The 23,661-nt window shown below is 53.0% G+C and overlaps 1 protein-coding gene across 5 annotated transcripts in view; it reads right to left on the reverse strand.

Moving 5' to 3' along the window:
- Positions 1 to 23,661, reverse strand: part of MYH11 (myosin heavy chain 11) — a 117,297-nt gene that overhangs the window by 44,628 nt on the left and 49,008 nt on the right. For 3 of the 5 annotated variants that reach the window (NM_001082308.1, XM_089320605.1, XM_089320608.1), the window contains 8 exon segments: positions 173 to 325; positions 1,146 to 1,264; positions 3,918 to 4,013; positions 9,023 to 9,166; positions 12,298 to 12,396; positions 15,294 to 15,357; positions 16,380 to 16,472; positions 20,273 to 20,375. In NM_001082308.1, coding sequence (NP_001075777.1) covers positions 173 to 325; positions 1,146 to 1,264; positions 3,918 to 4,013; positions 9,023 to 9,166; positions 12,298 to 12,396; positions 15,294 to 15,357; positions 16,380 to 16,472; positions 20,273 to 20,375 — 871 coding nt within the window. 5 annotated transcript variants of the gene reach the window in all.

Below are 23,661 nucleotides of genomic sequence, written 5' to 3' on the forward strand. Positions count from 1 at the left end.
TGAAAGGTCTCTGATGGATTTACCGTTTCTCATGTGCTAAAGGACGTAACCTTACCCAGGCAAATTCCCACCCTGCAGTGGCCATCCACACGCCTTCCCCCACAACCATGATGAGGGGAAGCCTCATTGCAAAGAAGTAAGAGCACAGTTGCGCGGTCCCAGCAGCCCGCACCTCAAAGATCTCAAATCCAGCGATGTCCAGGATCCCCAGGAAGGAAGCCCCCTGCCGATGGGTCTTGTCCAGGGCTTTGTTCACACGGCTGAGGATCCAGCGGAAAAGGCGTTCATACGTGGCCTTGGCCAAAGCCTCGACAGCGAAGTCTGCCTGCGGGGCGGAACATGGGGGAACATGGTTATTCCCGAAGCACTGCATCCACCCCATATTTTTGCACCCCCACCTCCATCACCTATCATCAGTCCTTAAACAATAAACAGAGAGAGAGAGAGAGAGAGAGGAAATTTGCCACCTCTACAACCAACAGGAACGTGTAGTCAGAGCTAGAGAGGTCAGACCTAAGGAGTGACTGCATGGATAATTAAAGACTTCCCGTTCCACTCCCGAGCTCATTTTGACATAGTCAGCTCTGCCTCTAGGAAAGGAGACCATCATTTCCACAGATGAGTCTCTCAGATCAACCCCTGAACCTGCAACTCAGGGATCAAGATAAGGTCACAGGGACGAGAAGTCGCTGCTCCTGTTTAGGCGTTGTGTCTTCAGAACCTAACATAGCACTGGATGGATAAGGGATAAAGAGATGGATAGGCAGGTGGGTGGGCAGATGGATAGGTTGAGTGGGTGGGTGAGTGGGGAGGTGGGTGATGGATGGATGGATGAGTGGGTGACTAGACAGTTGGCTGGACAAGTGAGTGTGGGTGAATAGATGGTTGGGTGGGTAGACAGGTGGATGGATAGATAGATGGATAGATGGTTGGGTGGATGGATAGATGAGTGTGTGGGCAGACAGATGGATGGATAGCTAAGTAGATGAATGGATGATTGGTTGGTTGGATGGATGAATGTGTGGGTGGATAGATGGTTGAGTGGATAGGTAGATGGTTAGGTAAGTAAGTGTATGGATGGCTGGTTAGGTGGGTAAGTAACATATGGAAGATTCTTCAGGAATAAATAGCAAATACATAATTACCTGTTCTTTTGTCTGAGCTTTCTGCACTACGTCCCGTCCAACTTTGATACGCGGGGTCAGGATGGATCTGGTGAAATCTGTCACGTTAATTCCCATGAGGTGGCAAACTTTCTGGGCAGCTGGAGAAAAGAGGCGTCTTGAGTGCATTGAAAGAGAGGAGGCTGGGAAGGGGAGGTGCGTCCACGGGAACGCGGTCTGTGTGCACACAGGCTTCTCAGGGAGAAAGGCAGGCTGATGGTCATAACCACAGCATGCATGAGCCCTAACAAGGGCCACCACTGCTGACCTCACCCCTAGCGTTTTGCTCAGAGGCAGTGATGGGGGGCGGGGCTCAGGGTCAGGTGGTTCTGGGCTCAGGTCCTCGCCTCTCTTCCACTTCTAAGTCATATGACTTTGCACAAGCTATGTAACCACCCAGCCTTGCTTTCCACGGCTTCCAAAAGGATCAACCCTTGGGTACCTTGTTGGGTTACCAACAAGATTAAGTGAGGTAAAAGACAAAGGCCTGACATGCAGTAAACAGTACGTACTGGCTCCCCCATTCCAGGACACGTGTCGCAGCACGGTCTGCCGTAGCAAAATGTTGGAAACAGCCTAAACGTCCACTCGTATGGGAGCAAACACACTGTGGCATTTTCAGAAGATGAGATATCATCCCATAAAGTTCTTTCTCTTTCTCTCTAGACCAGTGGTTCTCAGCCAGGGATACTTGGCCTCATCTGGAGACACCCTTGGCTGTCACACTAGAGGGCGCTACTACCTAGAAATGGTCTAGACAATGGCGAGTACCGGATGGAAAAACCCTCAGGTGCACAGTGACGCCTAGAGTGTGATGTGATTTACATAATGACACATGCACGCACAAAGCCACACCCCCAGAGTATGCTGTTGGGACACACGTGTGATCGTGTAGAAGTTGACTGGCAGGGGAGGTACACGGGAGCCAGCTGGGAGAATGAAGGACTCTCTGCTGCTTTACTTCCTCTTCGAGACAAAGAAATACAATATGTCCACGGACATCAATTCCAGATAGGAACGCTGTGGGTTGTTCTATCCTCGTGTGTATTTCTGCATTTAAATCTATCTAAGTTTTAAATCTATCATTAGCTGTTTCCTTAACAGGCAGACTGGTGCCACCCAGTGGTTTGCATGTGCAAGATGCAGGATAGGTGCAATGATTTTTGGATTCTTTCTCTCAACTCTTTGTAAGGAAGCTTCGTGTCTTCTTTCCCTGATGGTTGGTGCTGGGAACGAGGATTCCATGAACTTGCCCTGTGTGATGAGTGGGGTACGGGTTCCAGGGAGCTGGGAAAACAGCTCAGTATCAGAGCAGTCTTAGCTTGTACACGGCCACACTCTGCGATGTTCACATGACAATGAAACCGACTAACAGCCCAATTCTCAGTCCATGTCCCCGTCACTTAGACACCGAAGTGCCCAAACTGGGGTGGGGCTGCTCAGGAGCAGGTGGACCCGAGCTGGAGAACTGGAAAGCAAAGTTGTGCTCTCAGGGCAGGCACAGCAAGCAGGCATGGTGGCAGCCGGGTTACCCCCTTGAGAATCGAAATCCTGAGGTGGATGATGGGCCCAACAGCCACGATGCTGCTTGGGCATCCCTTCTCAGAGCGGCTGGATCAAGTCCCAGCTTCACTTCCGATTCCAGCTCCCTGCTCAAGTGCACCAGGAGGCTGCAGGACATAGCTCTAGAATTTGGGTTCCTGCCACCCACATGGGAGACCTGAATTCAGAGTTCGGGGTCCCTGGGTTCAGCCCGGCACAGCCTTGGCTGTTGAGGGCTTTTGAGGGGTGAACCAGCAGATTAAGCCTCTTTTTTAATCTCTCTGCCTCTCAAATAAATAAAAATAAATACTTTAAAACAAACAAAATACTGCTTCTCTAGGGGTAGGATTGTCTAATTGAAGGGGAAAATCCCAGAATATCCAGTTTACCTGAATATCAGATCTACAAGGACACTTCTTAGTATAGTTATGTTCAAATATTCTATCAAACTTACTTATCATAAAAGTGTTCACTGTTTATCTGAAATTCACATTTAGTTCTTTTATCTGACACTTGGCAGTGAAACTTGGGCTCTGTCTCCCAAGCAAGACCTTCCATGTCATGAGAAGGGCTACTCCTGTTTTGTTTCCTGTGGCGTCCCAGTGCCTCGCACACAGCAGGTGCTCAAGAAATAACTACTTAACAAAACAGGTAAGCAGAGGGTTTTAGAAGAGAGGACCCCAGGGTCCTTTCTGATCTAAAACTATGGGATCCATCCCCACCCGCCATCCACAAATACTCTGATTTGAGAGCTTTCCTCCTTAGGGTCTTCCGCATTGAAGCTTAAAAAAAAAAAAAAAAAAGAGGAAAGCCAGGATAATAACGAGCTGCTGTTAAATCCTAGAAGTGCGATTACCCCCACTTATCCATGCATCCCAAGACCACCAGCAGGGAGCACCAAGTGCTCTATGTACCACGTCTTTTCCGACACATCCACGCCTAGGGTAAGGTTTAATTTCTAAGTTGGGCCCAGTGAGAGGTCAACAGTAACCAAGAAGAAAGTAATGATAAATGTACCTGCGATAAAGTTACACTCCCTCTCTCAAATACCTTATTTTGTGCACCTGTTGTGATTCGGGGCTGTGGGTGACTATAGTAACTGGATCCATAGAAAGCAAAGCCACAGACAAGGGAGATTCCTGCACCACCAATGCCTGACAGTGACCCCCCCACCCCCCCCAAGCTGCCAGTCCCTGGAGAAGGGGCAGGTACCTGTGTTGTCCGGCATGGACGCCTGGTCTGTGTTTCTTTCCTTCTTGAAGACGATGTTTCCAAGCTGCAGGACTGAAGACACCACCTTCAACACAGCTGCGGTGAACAGAGAAGCGCGGATCAGACAGATGTCAACACCCAGGTGCTCGGGGACCCACAGCCACCCTATGTGTCTCCTCTGGGAAGACTCAGCTCTGAGCTTCTGAATGCAGGAGGGAGCCCCACCCTCTAACTCTCTGCTGAAGACTGCAGAATTACAGTCCATGGACCACATCTGGCCACTGACTGCTGTTACAAATAAAGTTTTATTGGAACACAGCCACACCCACTCATTTACATACAATCTCTGGATATCAGCATGCCACAATAGAAGAGTTGAACAGTTTCAACAGAGATCATGTGGCCCCCGGAGGCTAAAATACTTACTATCTGACCCTTCCAGGAAATGTTAGTCTATCTCTGCTACAGAGCAGTGGGAATGTCTAATCTGCATCCATAAACTCCGAAACTGATGGATCTCAGACATGGATGAACAGAAGATGCCAGATGCAAATGAGAGCATACGGGATAAGTCCATTTATAGAAAGTTCAAGACCAGGAGAAACTAACCCATGTGTCTAGAAGCCAGGATAATGTTGTCTTTAGGGAAGCTATATACAGGGTGTGTCTGGGGGTGCTGATTGGTGTTCCTTTACTTACAACAGGTACTACTCACATAGGTGTGTTCAGTTTATAAAAACTCATCACACTGAACCCTTATGACTGATACAATTTTCTAAATGTAAATAATGTCAATAAAAAATTAAAAAAACCTCATGCTGTTCAATATATTCTGCTGCGTGTTGGGTGTACAAGATGCTCAGGTTAGGGGAAAGAAAGTGGAAGTATTTTCTCCTTGCTGTCCAGGAGTCTCCAAACTAAAACAGTGTGTGTTCCCAGACAACCTGGAACCCTCCTGACTCCATATTCAGCCTGTATTATTGTTAACATAGCTTCTGGATCTGAAAGGAGGGTGGGACTTGCCCAACTAATCTTTGAGTTCCCAAAGCCTGGTCTAGAAACACTGGAGATGGAGAGAAGCACAGACAGATGATGGGTAGATGCAGGGTGGATGGATGGAGTAGGGTAGGTAGACAGATGAATGGAGAATAGGTGGATGGAGGATGGATGGATAAATGGATGGATAGATGGATAAATGTATTTATGTATGTGTATAGGGATGGATAGGGTTGGATGGATGGACAGATAAGAATGGACAGTGATGGATGGAGAATGAATGGGTGGAAGATGGAGGGTAGATGGATAAATGGGTGGTGGATGAATAAATGTATGTATGTATATGTATAGGGATGGGTAGAGATGGATAATGATGGGTGGAAGATGGATGGGTAGATGGGTGGAGGATGGATGGAGGATGCATGAGTGGAGGTGGATAGGGATGGATAATGATGGATGGAGGATGATGGATAGAGGTGGATGGGTAGATACATGGATGACTTATTAACACAAAGGCTTGACTCAGTTTCACTCAGACACAAGTTGCCAAGAGTTTGACTTCTCAGAAGTCACCATGGGGCTGGCACTGTGACGTAGTGGGTTAAAGTCCTGGCCTGAAGCACCGGCATCCCATATGGGCGCTGGTTTGAGACCCAGCTGCTCCATTTCCAATCCAGCTCTCTGCTATGGCCTGGGAAAGCAGTAGAAGACGGCCCAAGTCCTTGGGCCCCTGTACCCACATGGGAGACCCGGAAGAAGCTCCTGGCTCCCGGCCAGCTGGGGAGTGAACCAGCGAATGGAAGACTCCCCTCTCTCTTTCTGCCTCTCCTTCTCTCTCTGCAACTCTGACTTTCAAGTAAATAAATAAATCTTTTTTTTTTTTTTAAAAAGAAGTCATCATGTTCCAGGAACAAAGCCTCAAGAAGCCTTACAGAGAGAACATGGGCGTGGCATTGAGGGGTGGAACATGAATCTAGGCAATCCCTGGGAGAGTTTGAGTGTGTGGGTGCTGGAGCTAGACACAGGGCTCGCACTACGATGCTGTCCTTAACAGCTGTGTGACTTCATAGAAGGGATTAGCCTCTCTTGCACCATCTGAAGACCCACAGAAACATTCACACCAGAGGGCTGTCATGAGGACTAAAGAACATAGCACCTAAACACAGCAGGTGCTCAATAAACCTGAGTTGCCACTGTTATTACTCCAGTCCCACATGGAGAGGGGCTCTCTGTGTGACCGACCCAGGGTGAGTCCTGTTTTCTAGATGAGCTCCAGGAGATGCAGGAGGCTGGACTGACCATCTCTGAGGACCTTTTTGGCTGCTTCTCTCTTGGACTTGGGTGATCTGCAGTTCCTCCAAGCGAGTAGAACTCAATGTAGTGGGGACAACCCTGGCCATCCGGAGTCTCATGAAGCCCTAGCCTGGGGTCCGACTCCTTTTCCTCTGGCCCCTTGCCAGAAAGTTTGGGAGTTAGCTCTGGACTCAGCCAGGGCGCACACGCTGGTCCATGTCTGCGTCCTGTGCCCACTGACCATTTGCACACCAGCATCTTTTTTTTTTTTTTTTTTATTTTATTTTTTTTTATTTTTTGACAGGCAGAGTGGACAGTGAGAGAGAGAGAGACAGAGAGAAAGGTCTTCCTTTTTGCCGTTGGTTCACCCTCCAATGGCCGCCGCGGCCGGCGCGCTGCGGCCGGCGCACCGCGCTGATCCGATGGCAGGAGCCAGGTGCTTTTCCTGGTCTCCCATGGGGTGCAGGGCCCAAGCACCTGGGCCATCCTCCACTGCACTCCCTGGCCACAGCAGAGAGCTGGCCTGGAAGAGGGGCAACCGGGACAGAATCCGGAGCCCCGACCGGGACTAGAACCCGGTGTGCCGGCGCCGCTAGGCGGAGGATTAGCCTAGTGAGCCGCGGCGCCGGCCTGCACACCAGCATCTTAATGCTTGCTCTGTGGACTGTCTGCTCAATTATTTACTTTGCTTTTTCTTTAAATTCACTTTCTTCTCTTGCCTCCAATTGATTTTATGGGAAACTTTATCTTAAGTGAAAAACCAGCTACACTGGCCATAAATTGGTGATAACTACAAAAATAAATACAAGGAAACCAGTATTATTAAATTCTAGCTAGATGCTTGGGCCTGCCCTCTGCATTTAAAATGGGGATGTGCAAGGACCAGAGAGGAGATGAAGACTTACTAAGTACCAAACTGCCACTTTCTGTTTTTGCAGTCAGCAGAAGAACTGAAGGAGAGCAGAGAGGGGAACAATGGCCCAAGGGCGGGTGTGGTGGAATGAGAAGGCCATGCCAAGATGGCTGCTGGCAAGCAAGTGTCAGTTATTCAGGAATGGCTTTGAAACCTACCTGGCAACAGATACTGCTTGGCAACAGTCTGTGATTGATTAGGGCATAGACCGCCCCTTGACTGGATTGGTTGCCTCCCTATATAAGCTGCTGTACCAACTGAAATAAACGAGTCTGCAGGCTGCTCGCCTCTGGCCCGCTTTCACCTGACTCCCAGGGTCTGTGTGGTGACTCCGTACCTCTTGCCCCCACCACGCTCCTCCTCTCAGAACAAATCCACAGCAACAGGCGGGATTTGGCATCGTCTACTGCCCAGCGACATGAGGCCTCAGTCTCGGCTCTTTCTTGCCTTAGTTTCAGTCTGAGGCTTTATACAGATTTTTAAAGAATTTTAAAGGCAAAAAATACCCCCCATCCCGACAATAGAGGGGCTTGGGAGATCCCTGGGACTTCAGAGTGAGTCCCGTCCTTGCTGTGTATCCTGGGGTCAAGTCCTCACTTTTCTGCACCCCTGTTTCCCCGTCTGCAAGCTGAGGATAGCAACAGCTAACACATACGGTGGCTGTGATGTTAAATAATGCATATAAAGCACTTATTTTGCTTTGTTGCTGATGTCTTCACTTTACATATACTCTAAGAATTTCCACATGTCAGTATTTTTCTAAAACACAATTTCAACAGCTTATTTGGTTTTTTCCCCCGACAAGGATGATAATTAATCCTCTACCAATCAAATTTTAGTCTGTTGCAATTTTTAAATATTCAAAATAAAACTACCCTGAACATCTTGGTATATTTGAAGGGAAAATAATTTATCAAGTGCCTGGCACACAGCAACCACTTAATCATTATTTGTACTTTTTTAAAAGCAAGATTAGAAGCAAAACTGACCTACGTCCAAACTACAGTGAATCAGTCTTGGAGAGCCCAGGTTACTCAGGCAGGGACCCTGAGGTGGGGCCCTTTGCCAAAACCCACAGACCCACCGGCCTGTCCTCCTACCCGCACAACCTTTCCTGGACACCATGGTCTCTGCAGAGGAGTCGCTGCTCGCTGCATGCCGCCAGTTGGCGACCTGAGTGCTATTCTCCCGTTCCACCAGGGCGTGGGTGTGGGCCCCAGGGGAAATTTTCCACAGCGTGGCCCTTGTGTTCCCAAAAGAGATTAACCTGGAACCCGGGGCACGTCCAACCCAGGACAGGAAGTGTTTCCAGAAGCCCAGCACCGAGAGCAGAGCATCCCTCCGAGCCGTCCTCTGTGTGGCCCAGGACCACAGGTGTCTTGGCCATTGGCTGGTCCATCGCCAGGGCTGCCCTTCCAGGAGGAGCCCCAGTAGTCCCAGTAGTCTCTACCCCTTCCCTCCCCACATCCTGCCCACATGGTCCTGATGAGGGTGGCCCCTCTGCCTCAAGCTCCCAGAATCTGTTTTTGGAGACCGCAACCTCACCTGTCCAGAGTTAGGCTATCAAGGTCAAGGTCAGGGGTACACACATCAACCTCAGCCAGCCAGCCAGACCCAGGGAGACCCTAGATACCACCTGACTCCAGAATCCTTGGACTTTTCAACATTTGGGAGTCGATCACTGTCCTTTTGGCTTAGGCCAATCTGGGCCAGTTGGCCCTGATACAGCCCCATCTTCCACACCTACTAAACCAATACACCATCTGCAGCAAAATCCACTGTCCTTCCTTTTCTAGGAGGTGGAGAGTTCAGAAATGCAGCCTGACAGAGAAGGCACCCCACTGAGCCCCAGTGGTACCAGGACCACGAGCCCAGCCCTGGTGCTCAAGGTACGGAAACTCACACAGCTGCTCCTCTTCACTGAAGCCCATGATGGACATGGCCTCCACCGTTTCCTGGAACATCTCGTCATCCTGGGCGGCTGGGATGGGCACAAAGCCATTGGAGAGGAATGTGTAGTTGTTGAAGCCCTCCAAGAGCAAGTCATCTGGAAAGAGAAGAAGAGGGGCTGGTGCTCGAGACTGGGCCATCAGAACGGACAGTTTAAAACCTTCTCCTGCGTCGTCATGCAAATGGCCTCAACAGCTACCACTGGCCATAGACAGTGGCACAGGCTGTGCACTGCTCCAGAGTGCCCAGCCACCGATATCCAGCATAGGCTCTGCTGGCTAAGCCACAGCTCCTCACTCGGGATTGCCACCTACCAGGAAGACAGGGCACCTTTATCTCAAGTGCCCAAGAACAGCCTGCCCTCAGCCACAAAGCTGCCTGAAGAGGTAGCTCGCTCTTCATTTACCCGCTTGGTCCATCTTATCCATGCATATGAATTTTAAATATCAATCGCTACCATAAGGTTTATAATGCAAAATATCATTGCCTGTCATTCGCCTTCTCCAACTCCTACCTTAATTCTGTAACTCTTTATTTCTTTTAGCTAATTCTTCTAGTAGTTACCAGTATGTCTACATACACCATGGCATATACACTAATATAAATACATATTATAACATTACAATGTAATGATAAATATGTAAGCTATTTCTGAATGTCAAGTTTAGGTAGTAGTAGCTATAGACTTCCTGATATAGTAGAAGAAAACTTAGCTCTCTCACATCATCTTCCCTGTCCTTCGATTACCGCTAGTTAATCAATAGATAGGACTTATATCAGGGGTTGGTGAATCTGGCGCTCTGGTTGTCTCTGTAAATAAAGTTTTACTGAAACAGCCGCCCCGATTTCCTTTTCTGTTTTCTATGTTGCTAGAATGGCAGAGCTGAGTCACTGCCACAGACACTGTATGGGCCCCAAAATCTAAAATGCTTATTATCTGGTCTTTGAGCAAAAATATTTGTCACCCGCTTGTTCATATGGCTGCATCTATTAAAGATTGGTTTCTGTAAAGCCATATTCTGCAGTATATTTCCTCCGTTATTATTCACTCTCTTTCCTCCCCTAAATTTGTAATTTCTTTTCTTTCTCTTGCCCTCTTTGCTTTTATTTATTTTTTTAGTCTTTTTTTTTTTTTTTTTTTTTTTTGACAGGCAGAGTGGACAGTGAGAGAGAGAGACAGAGAGAAAGGTTTTCCTTTGCCGTTGGTTCACCCTCCAATGGCCGCCGCAGTCGACGCGCTATGGCCAGCGCACCACGCTGATCCGATGGCAGGAGCCAGGTGCTTCTCCTGGTCTCCCATGGGGTGCAGGGCCCAAGCACTTGGGCCACCCTCCACTGCACTCCCTGGCCATAGCAGAGAGCTGGCCTGGAAGAGGGGCAACCAGGACAGAATCTGGCGCCCCGACCGGGACTAGAACCCGGTGTGCCGGCGCCACAAGGCAGAGGATTAGCCTAGTGAGCCGCGGCGCCAGCCTCTTTGCTTTTAAAACACCCTCCAGTGTATCAAGTGTGCGCTTCCAAACCAACCTCTAATTGGGCTGGAGCTGCTTAGCTTTTTGGAAAGACTTCAGGGTGATACTTTTCTTTAGAAACAAAGTTCTTTCATGGGTCAAATCCCTTGGAAGCTACTTGACAAACTCGAGGTTAAATCGCCTCAAGACACCATTTAACTCGAGCTTTGGGATTAAATGAAATGCCCAATGAAAGTCACAAGGATATAGGCCTTTGCCAAGACCTCACCAGGGTAGGATAAATGGACGGATGTCTGATTTTCTCTAAGCCTGACTTCTTCTCAGCTCTATCATCAAGAATATAAATGATCCCAAGGAATTTTAGTAGTCAGCCTTCTCCACGTGCAATTTTTGGAGGGCCAGAGACACAACACAAAACCAGAACCCATTGCCAGAGCACCAAGCAGGTGACCGTGGGAGAACATAGGGACGAGGGATGTTAACATTTTGTCCTGGGCTTCTACACGGCAGAGCGCCCCACCCTCTAACTGCCAAGGTACCGTATTCACGGGGTGCACCATCCACTGGGCATCCCTTGCTGCAGTCCAAGCACCATGGAGATTTAAATAGCGAACAGTGCCCCCCAGTGGCAGAGTCCTGCAATACACCCCATCACAGCCATCATAGTAACCCAAACAAATGCAGAATCACAACAGTGCGTCCCGTCTGCATTGGGATTAGAGCACAATCTCTACCTGTATTCCCTGACACGTCCCTTCTTTCATTTATGAGATTTGTATTTTTAATGAAGACTCAGTAGATGATTGCGTGGAGAACCAGTTACTCACTACTGAGTCTGCTCCACAGAACACTGGATCCGCATGAAAAAATGTCTTCCCTACAGGAGCGCTCAGAGAACTCCAGCTGCTGCCTGTTCATGTAAACACAGTTTTCTGGGGACGTGGTGGTAGCGCAGTTGGCTGACGCAGCGGCAGAGTTGAGTGTTTGCCACCCAGAACAGGTGGGCCACAAGTCTAAATGGTTCACTCTCTGGCCTCTTGTCAACCTCACAAAGTGTCCTACAAAGACCACCAGAGTCACTTTCAGCACCTGTGCTGGTGCAGGGGCTTAAACTGTCACTTGGGACACCAGCATCCCATATCAGAATGCCTGGTTCAAGTCCCAGCCGCGGATCTGCTTCTGATCCAGCTCCCTGCTAATGTGCCTGGGGAGGCAGCAGAAGATGGTCCTTCCAGGGCTTGTGTCCTTGCCACCCACGTGGGAGACCTGGGTAGAGTTCCAGGTTCCTGGCTTCAGCCTGGCCCAGCCCCAGCCATTGTGGCCATCTGGGGAGTAACCAGTAGATGGAAGATCTCTGTCCCTCTCTGTAACTCTGCCTTTCAAATAAATAAAACAAATATTTTTCTAAAAAAGAAAGTGCAATGAGAAGTGCTTAGCCCAACTGCCTCTCCAAATCCCAGAATGCATCTTATACATGTGCAAGTTGGATACACTGATACCGAAGGCAAGGATCTTTCTACCATCTACCTGGACATGACTCACGAGTGACCTAATGTCTCCTTGGAGCTGATGTGCACAAGGTAACATGGTGGGCACGCAACAAATGAGATGATGGAACCAAAGCCACACTCACTCACTGAAGATGAGAACTTGTACGTGTGCCGCCCAAAGACATCTCCCGGTCTCTGCTCCGGTCACCCATCACTCTCAAGCGCCAACACTGGACCCCAGGCAGCCAACCTCACCAGTCACTTACTTCTCATCTTCTCCTTGGCCCCAGCAATCAGGTAGTAAAAGATGTGGAAGGTCCTCTCCTCTCGGGCTTGGCGGATGGCTCGTGACTTTTCCAGCAGATCTGGTTTGGGAGGAGTTAAGGACTTTGGGGTTGCTCCAGGTGTCTGCTCACAAAATCCGTCTTCCCCTGTGTCCCCAGCCCCAATGCCTGTCAAAGCAGCTGCTGGTGGAGGAATCTCCAGGGCCTGGGAGAGACTCCTTGGAGAGTTCTGGAGAGCTGAAGAGCTTCACCCAGGCTCATGGTCCAAGTCTGTCCCAAGGACCAGGGATCTCAGACTTTGGTCATCACCCCTATGGACAGATGGGAACACTGGGTGTTGCTGGCAGACCCCAGTCATAGAAGGAAAGGAGGTGAACAGAGCCAAGAGGAAAAGCACAGACAGGACTACAGGGCACTGTGGGAGGAAGGGTGGTAGTGGGGTCACAGCCATTGCTATGCCCCCAGTGTCATCACCAGATCCTATTCCTGAAAACGAGCTGTCACCTGCTCTGACTTGTTCATCCTGAGGCTGAGTACCTGGCACGCACTTTCTCACAGACCAGCTGGGAGCCCAATGCCAATGTTGTGTGCATTTCCAAGATAGGGAAATGGAGGCTTGGATCACATAGCCAAGAAGTAGCCCCCATTCCAAAAGAGGTTCTGGGGGACTGAGGGGAGGGAGACCCCACACACAACCCAGGAAATAAACAGCAGAGTGCCACAGCACGGGCGAGGGCAAGAGCCTGGGCAAGGGCAGGAGCCTGGGCGGCTGCAGCAGGTGCATCTCCCCCAGCCCAGGCGGGATGTGGCAGGATGGCAGGCAGGCCCGCCTGTGCCTTATTGGGCTAGCTGACTTTGTCCTCTCTGAGCCCCCAAACCAGCTAAGAGCTTGGGCCATCTGCAGCCATCAGACCCCGGTTCTCAGGGGTTCCCGCGGGGCCTCTCTGGAGAGAGCTTGCCGCAGCTCTGCCCCCTAGTACAGGACCCCACAGGTCTGGGATGGGGCCAGAGAACGGCTTTTCTTAGGAGCCTGGCGAGACCTGGGAAGACACGCGGGGGAGCATGCAGTGGAGGCCCCAGGCTCGGCGCCATGCCTAGGACGTGCTGTCTACCCAGGAAAGGAAGCATGGAGGAGCCAGCCCAGCTCTGGGACAGGAAGGCAGGTTGGGTGGGCTCTGCAGCCCCAGGATGGGGGTCTCAGCCAGCACAGGGTACCTGGCCTCGCGGGGCATCAGGAGCCTGCCCGTGCTGAGCAAGCTAAGCCTCTACGTCTCAAGTCAGCTTTTACCTACTCACCATGCAGCCCCCAACCCTGGCTCTGCAGCAGCTCCGGAGGGGCTTGGGACGCAGCTGGAGCCACTGAGAAGGAGCCATCTGCACCTCCCAGAGCCCAGACCCGAATTAGCTGAGATAGTGTGTGCCAAGGGCGCACAGGGCGCCCCCTACAGACGCCTCATCAAGTGCTAGTGGTTACTAAAGAGCAGCAAGGCTTCTCCAAGTCTCCCTCCCAACCCTTGGGCCAGAGTTGTTCCAGAACTTTCCAGATTTTGGAGACGGCACTGTGCTTGGATTGCAAACGAGGGTGCCTCCCCTAGGGAGCAGAAACAGAGTTAAGAGGGAAGTGCATTTTGGTGCCAAAAGAGTTTTGAAATCTACATCAACAAGGGATCTTGAAAATGTTCATTAAAAATGTGTATTGAGCGAAAAAGAAGGTTTTAAAAAAATTTTAGCACCAAAGTATTCATTGCCTTTAATTCCACTTTCCATGAATTTTCTGAAGCGCCTGGCGGCACCCTCAGGGTGTCTGGGGCAGCCCTTGAGCCTCACTCGGCCATCAGAGTCTCAGAAGAGGGCTCTGCCAGTTCTCTGGGGCTGCTCTGGGAGAGTGCTGCTTCCGCCGACTTCCCAGCTACAAAGTGCTGCTGCTCACAGACTCGCCATTTGGCCTTGGACAGCGGCTCCATAAGAATGGGGTGATGGGGCCGGTGCTGTGGCACAGTGGGGAAAGCCGCCTTCTGCAGTGCCCGCATCCCATATGGGCACTGGTTCAAGTCCTGGCTGCTCCACTTCTGATCCAGCTCTCTGCTAAAGCCTGGGAAAGCAGTGGAAGATGGCCCAAGTCCTTGGGCCCTTGCACCCATGTGGGAGACCCAGATGAACCTCCTGGCTTTGGTCTGGTCCAAGCCTGTCCATTGTGGTCATTTGGGGAGTGAACCAGCAGATGGAAGACGTGTCTCTCTCTAACTTTGTCTTTCTCATTTAAAAAAATTATTTTATTTATTTGAAGGGCAGAGTTATAGAGAAGGGGAGAGAGAGAGAGAGAGATCTTTCATCCACTGGTTCGCTCCTCAAATGGCCACAATGGCCAGGGCTGGGTCAGGTTGAAGCCAGGAGCCAGGAGGTTCATCCGAGTCTCCTACATGGGGGTGTAGGGGACAGGGACTTGAGCCATCTTCTGCTGCTTTCCCAGGTGCATTAGCAGGGAGCAGAAGTAGAGCAGCTGGGATTCACCCATATGGGATGCCAGCATTGCAGGTGGCAGCTTAACCTGTTATGCCACAGCGCTGGCTCCTAACTTTGCCTTTCAAATAAAAATATACACTTTAAAAAAAAATAATGAGCTCACAAAGACCCTATCACAGCCAATGCTCATCCAGTCCTTACTCTATCCCTGGTGTGGCACTAAGAGCTTATGTGAATAAATTCAATTTATTCTCACAACATCTAATGAGGTACTGTTATCATGCCCATTTAACTGAGGAAACAGAGAGGCTGAGTTACCGGCATGTGGTCACTCAGCTGGGGACAGTCAATCCAGAATCAAACACAGACAGTTGGGGGGTGCTGGCCGGGGACCCCACAAGGCCTGCTGGAGAGGGTCAGCCAGCACAAGGACAGTTTGTTTGGAAGGAACCCAAGGGCCTAGGCAGGGGGTGCAGGGGGTTGGCCCAAGTGGCCCAGGCCCAGGCAAAGGATACAGGTCTCAATGTTGGCGCCCACGATGTAACCAGTGACGTCAAAGTTGATGCGGATGAACTTGCCCTGGCAATGGGAAAACAGAAGTTGCAATGCGCCACCCCGCCCCAGACCCCAGACCCCGGCCCCACACCGCGGGGCATGCTGGCCGGGGGGAGCAAGGTTCTCGCAGGCCAGCTTGACAGAGGAAACCCAGACTGCTCGTCTCAGATGCCCCCAGGCCTCGGAGCAACATGAGTACTTGTAAAGCACTTTGGTAGGGCAACTCCATTTGGGTCTTGCAACGGCTCTGCGTCCCATGTGGCCATGCCCATTTTCAAGGTGGGAATACTGAGTCTGAGAGAGACCTTCCCAGGGATCTACGGCTCCTAAGAGGTAGAGCTATAACTAGAAGGCTGGGGGGTCGCTCCCTGCCCCTGGCTGCTTCGCTTCTGACCCCGCTCTCTGCTAAAGCACCTGGGAGTCCTTGGGCTCCTGGCACCTGCGTGAGCAACCCAGATGGAATTCCTGGCTCCTGACTTCTGTCTTTGGCCTAGTGTAGACCTGGCCATTGTTGGGGGGTAAGCCAGGGAATAGATCTGTCACTCTTTAAAATAAATCTTTTTAAAAAAAGAAAAAAGAATGTCACCCCCCGCCCCCATCACAACTCTGAGCTTCACCGAGTCGGCCCCTAAGCTGGCAGCCAGCCTCCTGGTGGCACCGGGCCCCCAGTTCCCGGCCCCTTGTATCTGTGACAGTCACAGAATTCTGGGCACAGACCCAAGTGACCAACTCTGCTATTGTGTCCTCCGGCCTAAGCACCTATGTGCTGAAAAGCGCATTTATAGCCCGAATTATTTTCTTTCTCCTTCCTGTTCTAACGAGGGCGTTAGGCTGATTTGCAATAATCCGGTAAGCGTAGTAGGCGACACCATCTGTGACCTAACTTCACTGGGGTTCCCAGGGCAGTGTGAAGACCCTCGGCCCCCAGCGCTGAAGATGGGATGCACACCTTGGTTCCCCTGCATGCCTGGGCAGGCCCGGGGGTTGGTGGGAGACGCCAGGGGGCCCTCAGCTGCGCCAGAACCCGCCACGGCTTTGCTACTTACGAATCGCGAGGAGTTGTCATTCTTGACCGTCTTGGCGTTGCCAAAGGCCTCCAGGATGGGGTTTGCTTGCAGAAGCTGCTTCTCCAGCTCCCCCTAAAACCCATCCACATCTCGTTATTGGAGAAAGCAACCCGGGTTCTGCCCTGGACGATGTGGCTACGAGACTCTGCCCTTAACCCGGGTATTCTCTCCTGCCTCCATCCCTCTCCTTAGACTGACGGCAGCTTCCAGACTGACTGGGGAATTTCAGAAGAGAAGAAAGTGGCCAAGCTTTCGGAGAGTCCGGCTGTCTGTCTCCTGGGAAGACTCCTTTTTCAAAAAGCAAGACCTGCTCATCTATGTAACGTCACTGCCACTTAGAGTCGCCACACTGCGCATCTCCAAGGTCAGCATTCACCTCGCGGCAAATGCAGCCCCAAGGCGTTGCACAGTGCACGACCCGCCCTGCTGTCCTTGGGGGTCCTGCTATAGGAATCATCACAACGCTTCTCCTGATTGTACAGTTTTTAAGTCATCCCTTGTCCTTGGTTTTCTGAAGTCTCCTATGGAAGACAAGTAAGGGAGACACAAAATCCACCCGGAATTCTTCCTCCCCTCCCCCCACCCAACTGCAGAACAAAGCTTCGAAGCATTTGCCTGAGCTCCATTCATCAGGTTAAATGCAGCTGAGGCTGCACACAGCCCGCCAGCCCCGTCTGCAGGGGCTCCTGCGCACGAGGGCAGTCACGTGATTAATGGTGGCAGGGAAGGCCCAACAGGTAAGGCATGCCGGGAAAGCCATGAGCCGCGCCGAGCTCAGCCCTGGGCATGGCAGCTGCAGCCTGGCCCCAAGCCCGCCCCCGGGAAGCTCCTCCTTCTCCCTTCTGCCTGCCTGTGCTTTTCCGTGTTTCCAGGCGGCGGGGCGGGGTGGGCGAAGCGTCTAGGAGGGAAGACGGGGGGGGGGGGGGGGGTGCGCCCAGCTCTCTCCTTCTTGCCCTGGACCCCAGGTGGGCAGTGAGCACAGCTGCCCCCAGAGGGAAGGCAGGAGGCCACAATTCCTTCCTGGTTTTATGACACTGTCCTCCTCCTCCACGGCTCCCAGAGCATGATGAAGCCAAGGCCAAGGCCAAGGCGGAGCTCAAGTGCCAGCCATGGCTGGAATTTGTGGAAATTTACAGCAGGAGCCATGGATTTCCCTGGCCACGGGGAGGATGAATGAAGCTTTCAGCACACCCTGGGGTCCTCACGTCTCCCCCAAAAGGCTCTTTTCCTGGCCTGGGATTCTAGCAGATGGAGTCTACAGGTCCTCTCGGGAGAGCTTTAACCATGAGGACCTGGTCCAAACTCTTCACTTTATGGGTGCCTGTGGCCCAGGCAGGCTAAGTGACTTAGCCAACATCACACAGGAATAGATCCCAAGCAGGAATCCAGACTCTCCTTCTGACCCACAATGCTGCTGCCCTGAACCTAAGGAAGACGGACTGAGTGGGACTCTTCTGTGGAAGAGTCAGGGTGTTTACTGGGCTGGGACCCATACACTAGCCCTGCCCGTCCCCTCCCGCCCGGCCCCAAGCTCTGTGTTAGAGAGGGCTTTCTGTATGCGGAGGTCCGAACAGGACCAGGTCGTGTGTCGCATAGCTGGGGCCTTACCGTGCCACCAAAGCTAGTGCACCACGAACCCCAAGACTGACTGGAGCCTTGGGCCAAGCCACCAGCATGCAGGAGACAGACACACACAGCACACGCATGCACAAGGACACACAGGTGCATGGGGGCAGGGAGGCATGCCACAGCTGTGCCCTTGACTGACTGGCCATCAAGCCGGCAAGCTCCTAACACGCTCAACCAGACAGGACGGACGTCTCCAGGTCGCTGTGGTCAGGGGCACCGCTAGGGGACACGTGTCGGAGGGCAAGGTGTGGGGGTTCATCTAGAGCTGCACGAACCCCTTCCGGGCCGGGGGGCAGAACCCTGGGCGTTCTCGCGGGAGCCCGGCCGGCCGGCGGCAAGTGCACCCCCACACCCTGCCCTGGCATCAGACACCACACATCTCAGTGCGATCATTGGTTTTGGCTCGTGGCCCTCGGGGTGGGGGTCTACCCCATTCGACCACGAGCTAGGGGAACGGGCGGGTGCAACAGGGACATGCAGATCTAATGACACTCCGTGCCGCCCGCACACACGGGGAAAACACTCTCAGTTACTCACGTAGGCAAGAGATGGACCTTGCTGTGGTTGAATGATACAGTACGAAACAAACGTCAGTGTCATTGCTGTCACACGTGCGCCAGAGGCAGGAGAACAAATGACGTCACCCCCCACCCCCAAACAGCCTGGATGCCCCGAGGTCACGGGGGCAGCAGCTCCGTTTCCTTCCTTTGCTTTCCTTTCCCTGGGCTCAGTTCTCTCCCTTTTCTCGTTTTTGGAGACTCAGGCATGGTGAAGGGTGTTTGTCACCACTGGCACCACAGAGCGCGCCGAGCCCGGGTCTGTGCTTGGTTACGCAGCGGCCCTTGCTGGCAATGCGTTGCTGTGGGTCAGGTGGCTCCTCCGTGTGACAGTGCAGGGACAGGGAGAGTGTGGAGAAGCCCCACAGACTTTGGGGCCACGTGGCCGGCTAGAAGCCAGTTGCCCAGGTCTCTTCGGAAAGGCTGGGCTCGGGGCCGTGGGGTAAGCCGCTGCCTGCGACACTGGCATCCCAGATGAATGCCAGTTTGAATCCCGGCTGCTCCACTTCTGAGCCAGCTCCCTGCTAACACGCCTGGGGAAGCAGTGGGGGCCAGCCCAAGTCCCTGGGCCCCTACATCCATGTGGGAGACCTGGATGGAGCTCCAGGCTCCTGGTTTCAGCATGGCCAAACCCTGGCTGTTGAGACCATTTGGGGAGTGAACCAGCGGATGGAAGACTTCTGTCTCTCCCTTTATGTAACTCTGCCTTTCAAACAAATACATATTAAAAACAGCTGCCACCTCCCCTCCATCCCCTAGAAAAAAAGAAACCAAGGAAATGCTGGGCCTGGGGTTTGAGGAAGGAAAGTTCCTTGTAGCTACGATGGGCGCCCACCCTGGGTCTCCGAGCACCCCCTGGGCAAGAGGGCCTTGGTGACACACCAGGTGCCCGAGGCCCTGAGGCCAGAGCTGGAATGTCAGGGTCCAGTGACAGCCGTCATCATCAGAGCTCCTGGTTCCTACCTGCCCCAACCCTTCAAGGCAGTGGTGCCAGCAACATCCGGTTGCCCACTGCTTGTCCCTCCCCCGGGACAGATGAGGTAGGGCTGCAGCAGAGCCAGAGGAAGAGGACAGACCCAGCAAGGGAAGATTCTAGAATATCGCCCTTCATCACGCCGTGCCGACATTTCCTTATGTGTGGGATGATGTGACGGCTCTCTCTCTTTTCCGTTTGTCTAGAAGCATCTCTTGGACTCATTACTGGAGCATTGTTCCAGTGGTGCGCGGCACATAGTAGGTGCTTGGCCACTAGGTGCTGGATGGCAGGCGTGGGACAAGAGGCCACAGGCCGAGCCAACTCCGCAGCCCCCAAGCGATGGGACACATGGAGGCAAGGGTGACTCAAGCCCGCTCTCAATGCGGGAGCAATCATGCTCTATCCCAGGGACGCCCAACAACGTCTGGGGACAATGGGGGTTGTCACAACCAGGGAGCAGAGTTTGCCATCAGCCTCTAGTGGACAGGAGCTAGGGACAGGGTGAAACTCGCCACAAAGCACGGAACAGCCCGAGATGCGGAACGGGCTCAACCGAACCGGCAGCTGGGCAGCACCTCCCACCCGCTCTGTGACACAGACCCCTGGGGACAGACCCCAACAGGTCCCCGCCTGGCGCCCCTGGGAGGCGGCACAAAACCCCGGGGCCCACGAGCTCCCGACACGGCTCCCATGTCCCACCCGTCACTCACCGTGATGCTCGTGTCCTTCTTGCCCTTGTGCGAGGAGGCCACCACGGCCAGGTACTGGATGACTTTCTTGGTGTTCTCCGTCTTCCCGGCTCCAGACTCGCCTCTGAAAAACACGGGGGGAACAGCGTTCACGGGGCTCCGTGGCTTGGGTGGGGAAACTGAGGCTTGCCCACGGTCACGTGGCTGCAAGGGGGAGCTGAGCGGGGCCTCAGGTGTGGCCGCTGATCCACGCCTCCAAAGGTGACGATGGCAAGGATTCAGATGAAAAGAGTGAGCGAGAGTTCTCCCCGGGAGGGTCCACGCACAGCGCTGTCTGGATTTGCTTGCATTGAGGATGTCTCCAGCACTGTTAGAAGCGGAAAGACAGGCAAGAGGCAGCCTCCAGGGACGGGTCTAAGCAGCTCTTGGAGGACCAAGGCCACCAGCAAAAGCTTTGAAGTTGGCTCCCTGGAAGGGGCCCCCTGAGGATCTAGTACCTAGCGAATGCCCTCAGGCAAGACCCAAAGGAGAACCCTGGCTGGAGTCACTCCTGCTAAGGTGTAAATGGCTGATAGGTTTCCACCCCGCAGGGCATTGCTTGTCGAGAGTCCTCCTAGGGGGCTGCGCTGTGGTATAGCAGGTAAAACCGCCCCCCCCCCCCCCCCCGCAGTGCCAGCATCCCATATGGATGCCGGTTCAAGTCCTGGCTGCTCTACTTTCAATCCAGCTCCCTGCTGTGGCCTGGGAAAGCAGTGGAAGATGGCCCAAGTCCTTGGGCCCCTATACCCGCGTGGGAGACCCAGGAGAAGCTCCTGGCTCCTGGCTTCGAATCTGCTCAGCTCCAGCCATTACGGCCAATTAGGGAGTGAACCAGCAGATGGAAGACCTCTCTCTCTCTCTCTCTCTCTCTCTCTCCTTCTCTCTGTGTGTAACTCTGACTTACAAATAAATAAATAAATAAATCTTTTTTAAAAATAAATAAAATAAAACAAAAGAGGCCTCCTAGATAGGCGGCTTCTGGCCCAGCTGCCTCTTGGAGCCCCCGGATGTCACCATCACCACGGTGGGACCGAGACTGTTCCTTCTGAGACTCCCAGACGCTGCCTCTGGCTCTCAGAGGAGGGCAAGGAGCCGGCCTCTCCCATCTCCCCCTTCTCTCCACGACACCTCCTCTAGGCTGCAGTTGCTCCTGCCTTCGCTGGACTCTCCCTCTCAGAGCTCCCTTCAGGTTCGAAAGTCTAGGAGCCTTATCTCCAGCCTGGAAAAGAAATCTCCCAGCCTGAGGTCGGTCAAGGTTCCCTGAGCTAGCACAGGCTCTGTTCTTCTTCCTAATTAGGAAATGCAGCAATTAATTTCCCCTGCCCAGAGCCCATGAATAACTTTGCTCATAGCTTTAAAAAAAAAAAAAAAAAGGAGGTGGAGTGTGGGGAGAAAGGAAGAGACAGGTGCCCTGGATTTCTGGAACCCACGCCGTGAGTCCCCGGGGCTGATGGCCGTGGGCAGGAAGCGTCTCACACCTCCTTTGCCACGTGATTTCAGCCAGCCACAGAGGCAGCTCTGCAAAATGGGAGCCTTGGAGGCACTGTACCCGTCTTCCCCCAGGAAGAAAAACTAAGCCCCCCCCAAAAGGGATGCTTCATTTTGAAGAGGAGACTTGTCCTTTGGGGAGTGGGAGGGGCCCCTTGGGGATTGTTCTACGTGTACCGTCCCCTTTCTCCTCTCCTGGCCCACGCTCCTGAACAGAGGACTGAAGAGGAAATCTAGCCCAGAGAGGGTCAGCCACGTGCCCCAGCTCACACAGCACAGCCAGGGCACAGCCAGAAGCCAACGTCAGGCCTCTGCTTCCACCACGCAGGGACCCCTTCCTCCCCGTTTGACCGAGTCGCTCCTGGAAGCGAGCCCAGCTCCCTGGGAACTCGCTCTCTGGGCGACAGGAAGATACGGGGAAAGGGAACAGGCCTGCTCTGTGCCAGGCACTGCGCACTGAGCGCATCCATCTTCTCATGAACTGTCCCTGTCACCCACTGGGGAAACAGAGGCGCAGAGAGATGGCAGTAAATCACTCCAGGTCACACAGGTGGGAAACGAGGAGGAGCGGGATTTGAATTCACAGCCACTGAACACCAGGGCCTGTGTGCTGCCTTCTGCACTACCGTTTGGTAAGAAAGAGGGAAGACAGAGAGAAATCCCAGCCCCAGTCCTTCAGAGTTCTCCGTGTTCTAGGAGTCTTCACTTGTCTTAGTAGGGCTCCTTGAAAACAGTCATTTACACCTTAGTATGAATCACCTCCGACAGGTGCCGAGCCCACATAGAGGAAGAAGCAGGAGAGCAAACTCTGAGCGTGGGAACCCATCGACATGGGTGGTCCTGAGCCAAGAGGGACCCCAGATAGGAGTCAGGACAGCAAGACCAGTACCCGCTCACACAGAACCACGACAGACCAGCGACAGCGGCAGTGCCGCCCCCTCCCTTCCCCACAGTTTCCCACCCTGGCCTCCCTGCCTCCTGCCTGTCCCCCTCCATGGCCCTGCTCAGCCTTGCCAGGGAGAGGAAGGGACACAGACGTTGGGAACCTGCTCCTCGCCTCCTTGGACTGCTCAGAACGGTTTCCAAGTTTTGTTGATAAAAATAAGCAGTCCCAGGAGTCCTGCCAAGGAAAACAGCCTGAGCTCCGGGACTGTGGGCGTCTGGGACGGATGTGCCCCCGGCTGCATCAGCACATTCGTAGCTCTGGCCTTCCAGATGTGCCAACTTGGGGGTGCCTTCCCGGCCCGAGCGCCCCAGTCCTCCATCCTGGCTCTTAGGGAAATGGGCGCCCAGCTCCAGCTTCCTGGAGGCTGACCTGGACACGAGCAGCGAGGGCCTCCTGGCTTTGGAATCATCCCAGTCGCTGGACGGGACCACCAGTGGTGGCTTAGTCCCCGGGCGTGCAACCTGCACAGACTTACAGGGACCACCCAGAAGGAGGCCCCTTCCCCGGGCTCAGGCTCTGATGCTGCTGTGTCGAGATTCCTAGCGGTTCCAGAACAAGGGGTACCTCCATTTGCATAATCGCATGCTCCATGCAGCTGGTCCCGCCTCCCAGGACTGAGCACATCTTCAAGTCCATCACAGCCCTCCGTCTCCCCTTGGCAGGAAAGCCAAACTGAACCTCAGAGCTCTCCAGCCCCAGGCCTCACTTGGCTCCCAGGCCTACAGCCAGCAAAGACCCCTGGCCTTTGTGCTGGCCAACTCCTACACATTCCACAAAGCCCAATCAGGCACTGCCTTTACTCTGAAGATTGCTCTCGGCAAGTCTCCCTCCCCTACAGCACCAGTTGGCAGAATAGCACAGGGGTTCCTGGGCTACACTGAGTCAAATCCCTGCTCTGCCAGTTACCTAAGTGTCCTTAGGCAAGTCATTTAACCAC

The sequence above is a fragment of the Oryctolagus cuniculus genome, chromosome 19 (genome assembly GCF_051225735.1).
Source record: "Oryctolagus cuniculus isolate XC-2025 breed Fujian yellow rabbit chromosome 19, ASM5122573v1, whole genome shotgun sequence".
NCBI lineage: Eukaryota > Metazoa > Chordata > Mammalia > Lagomorpha > Leporidae > Oryctolagus > Oryctolagus cuniculus.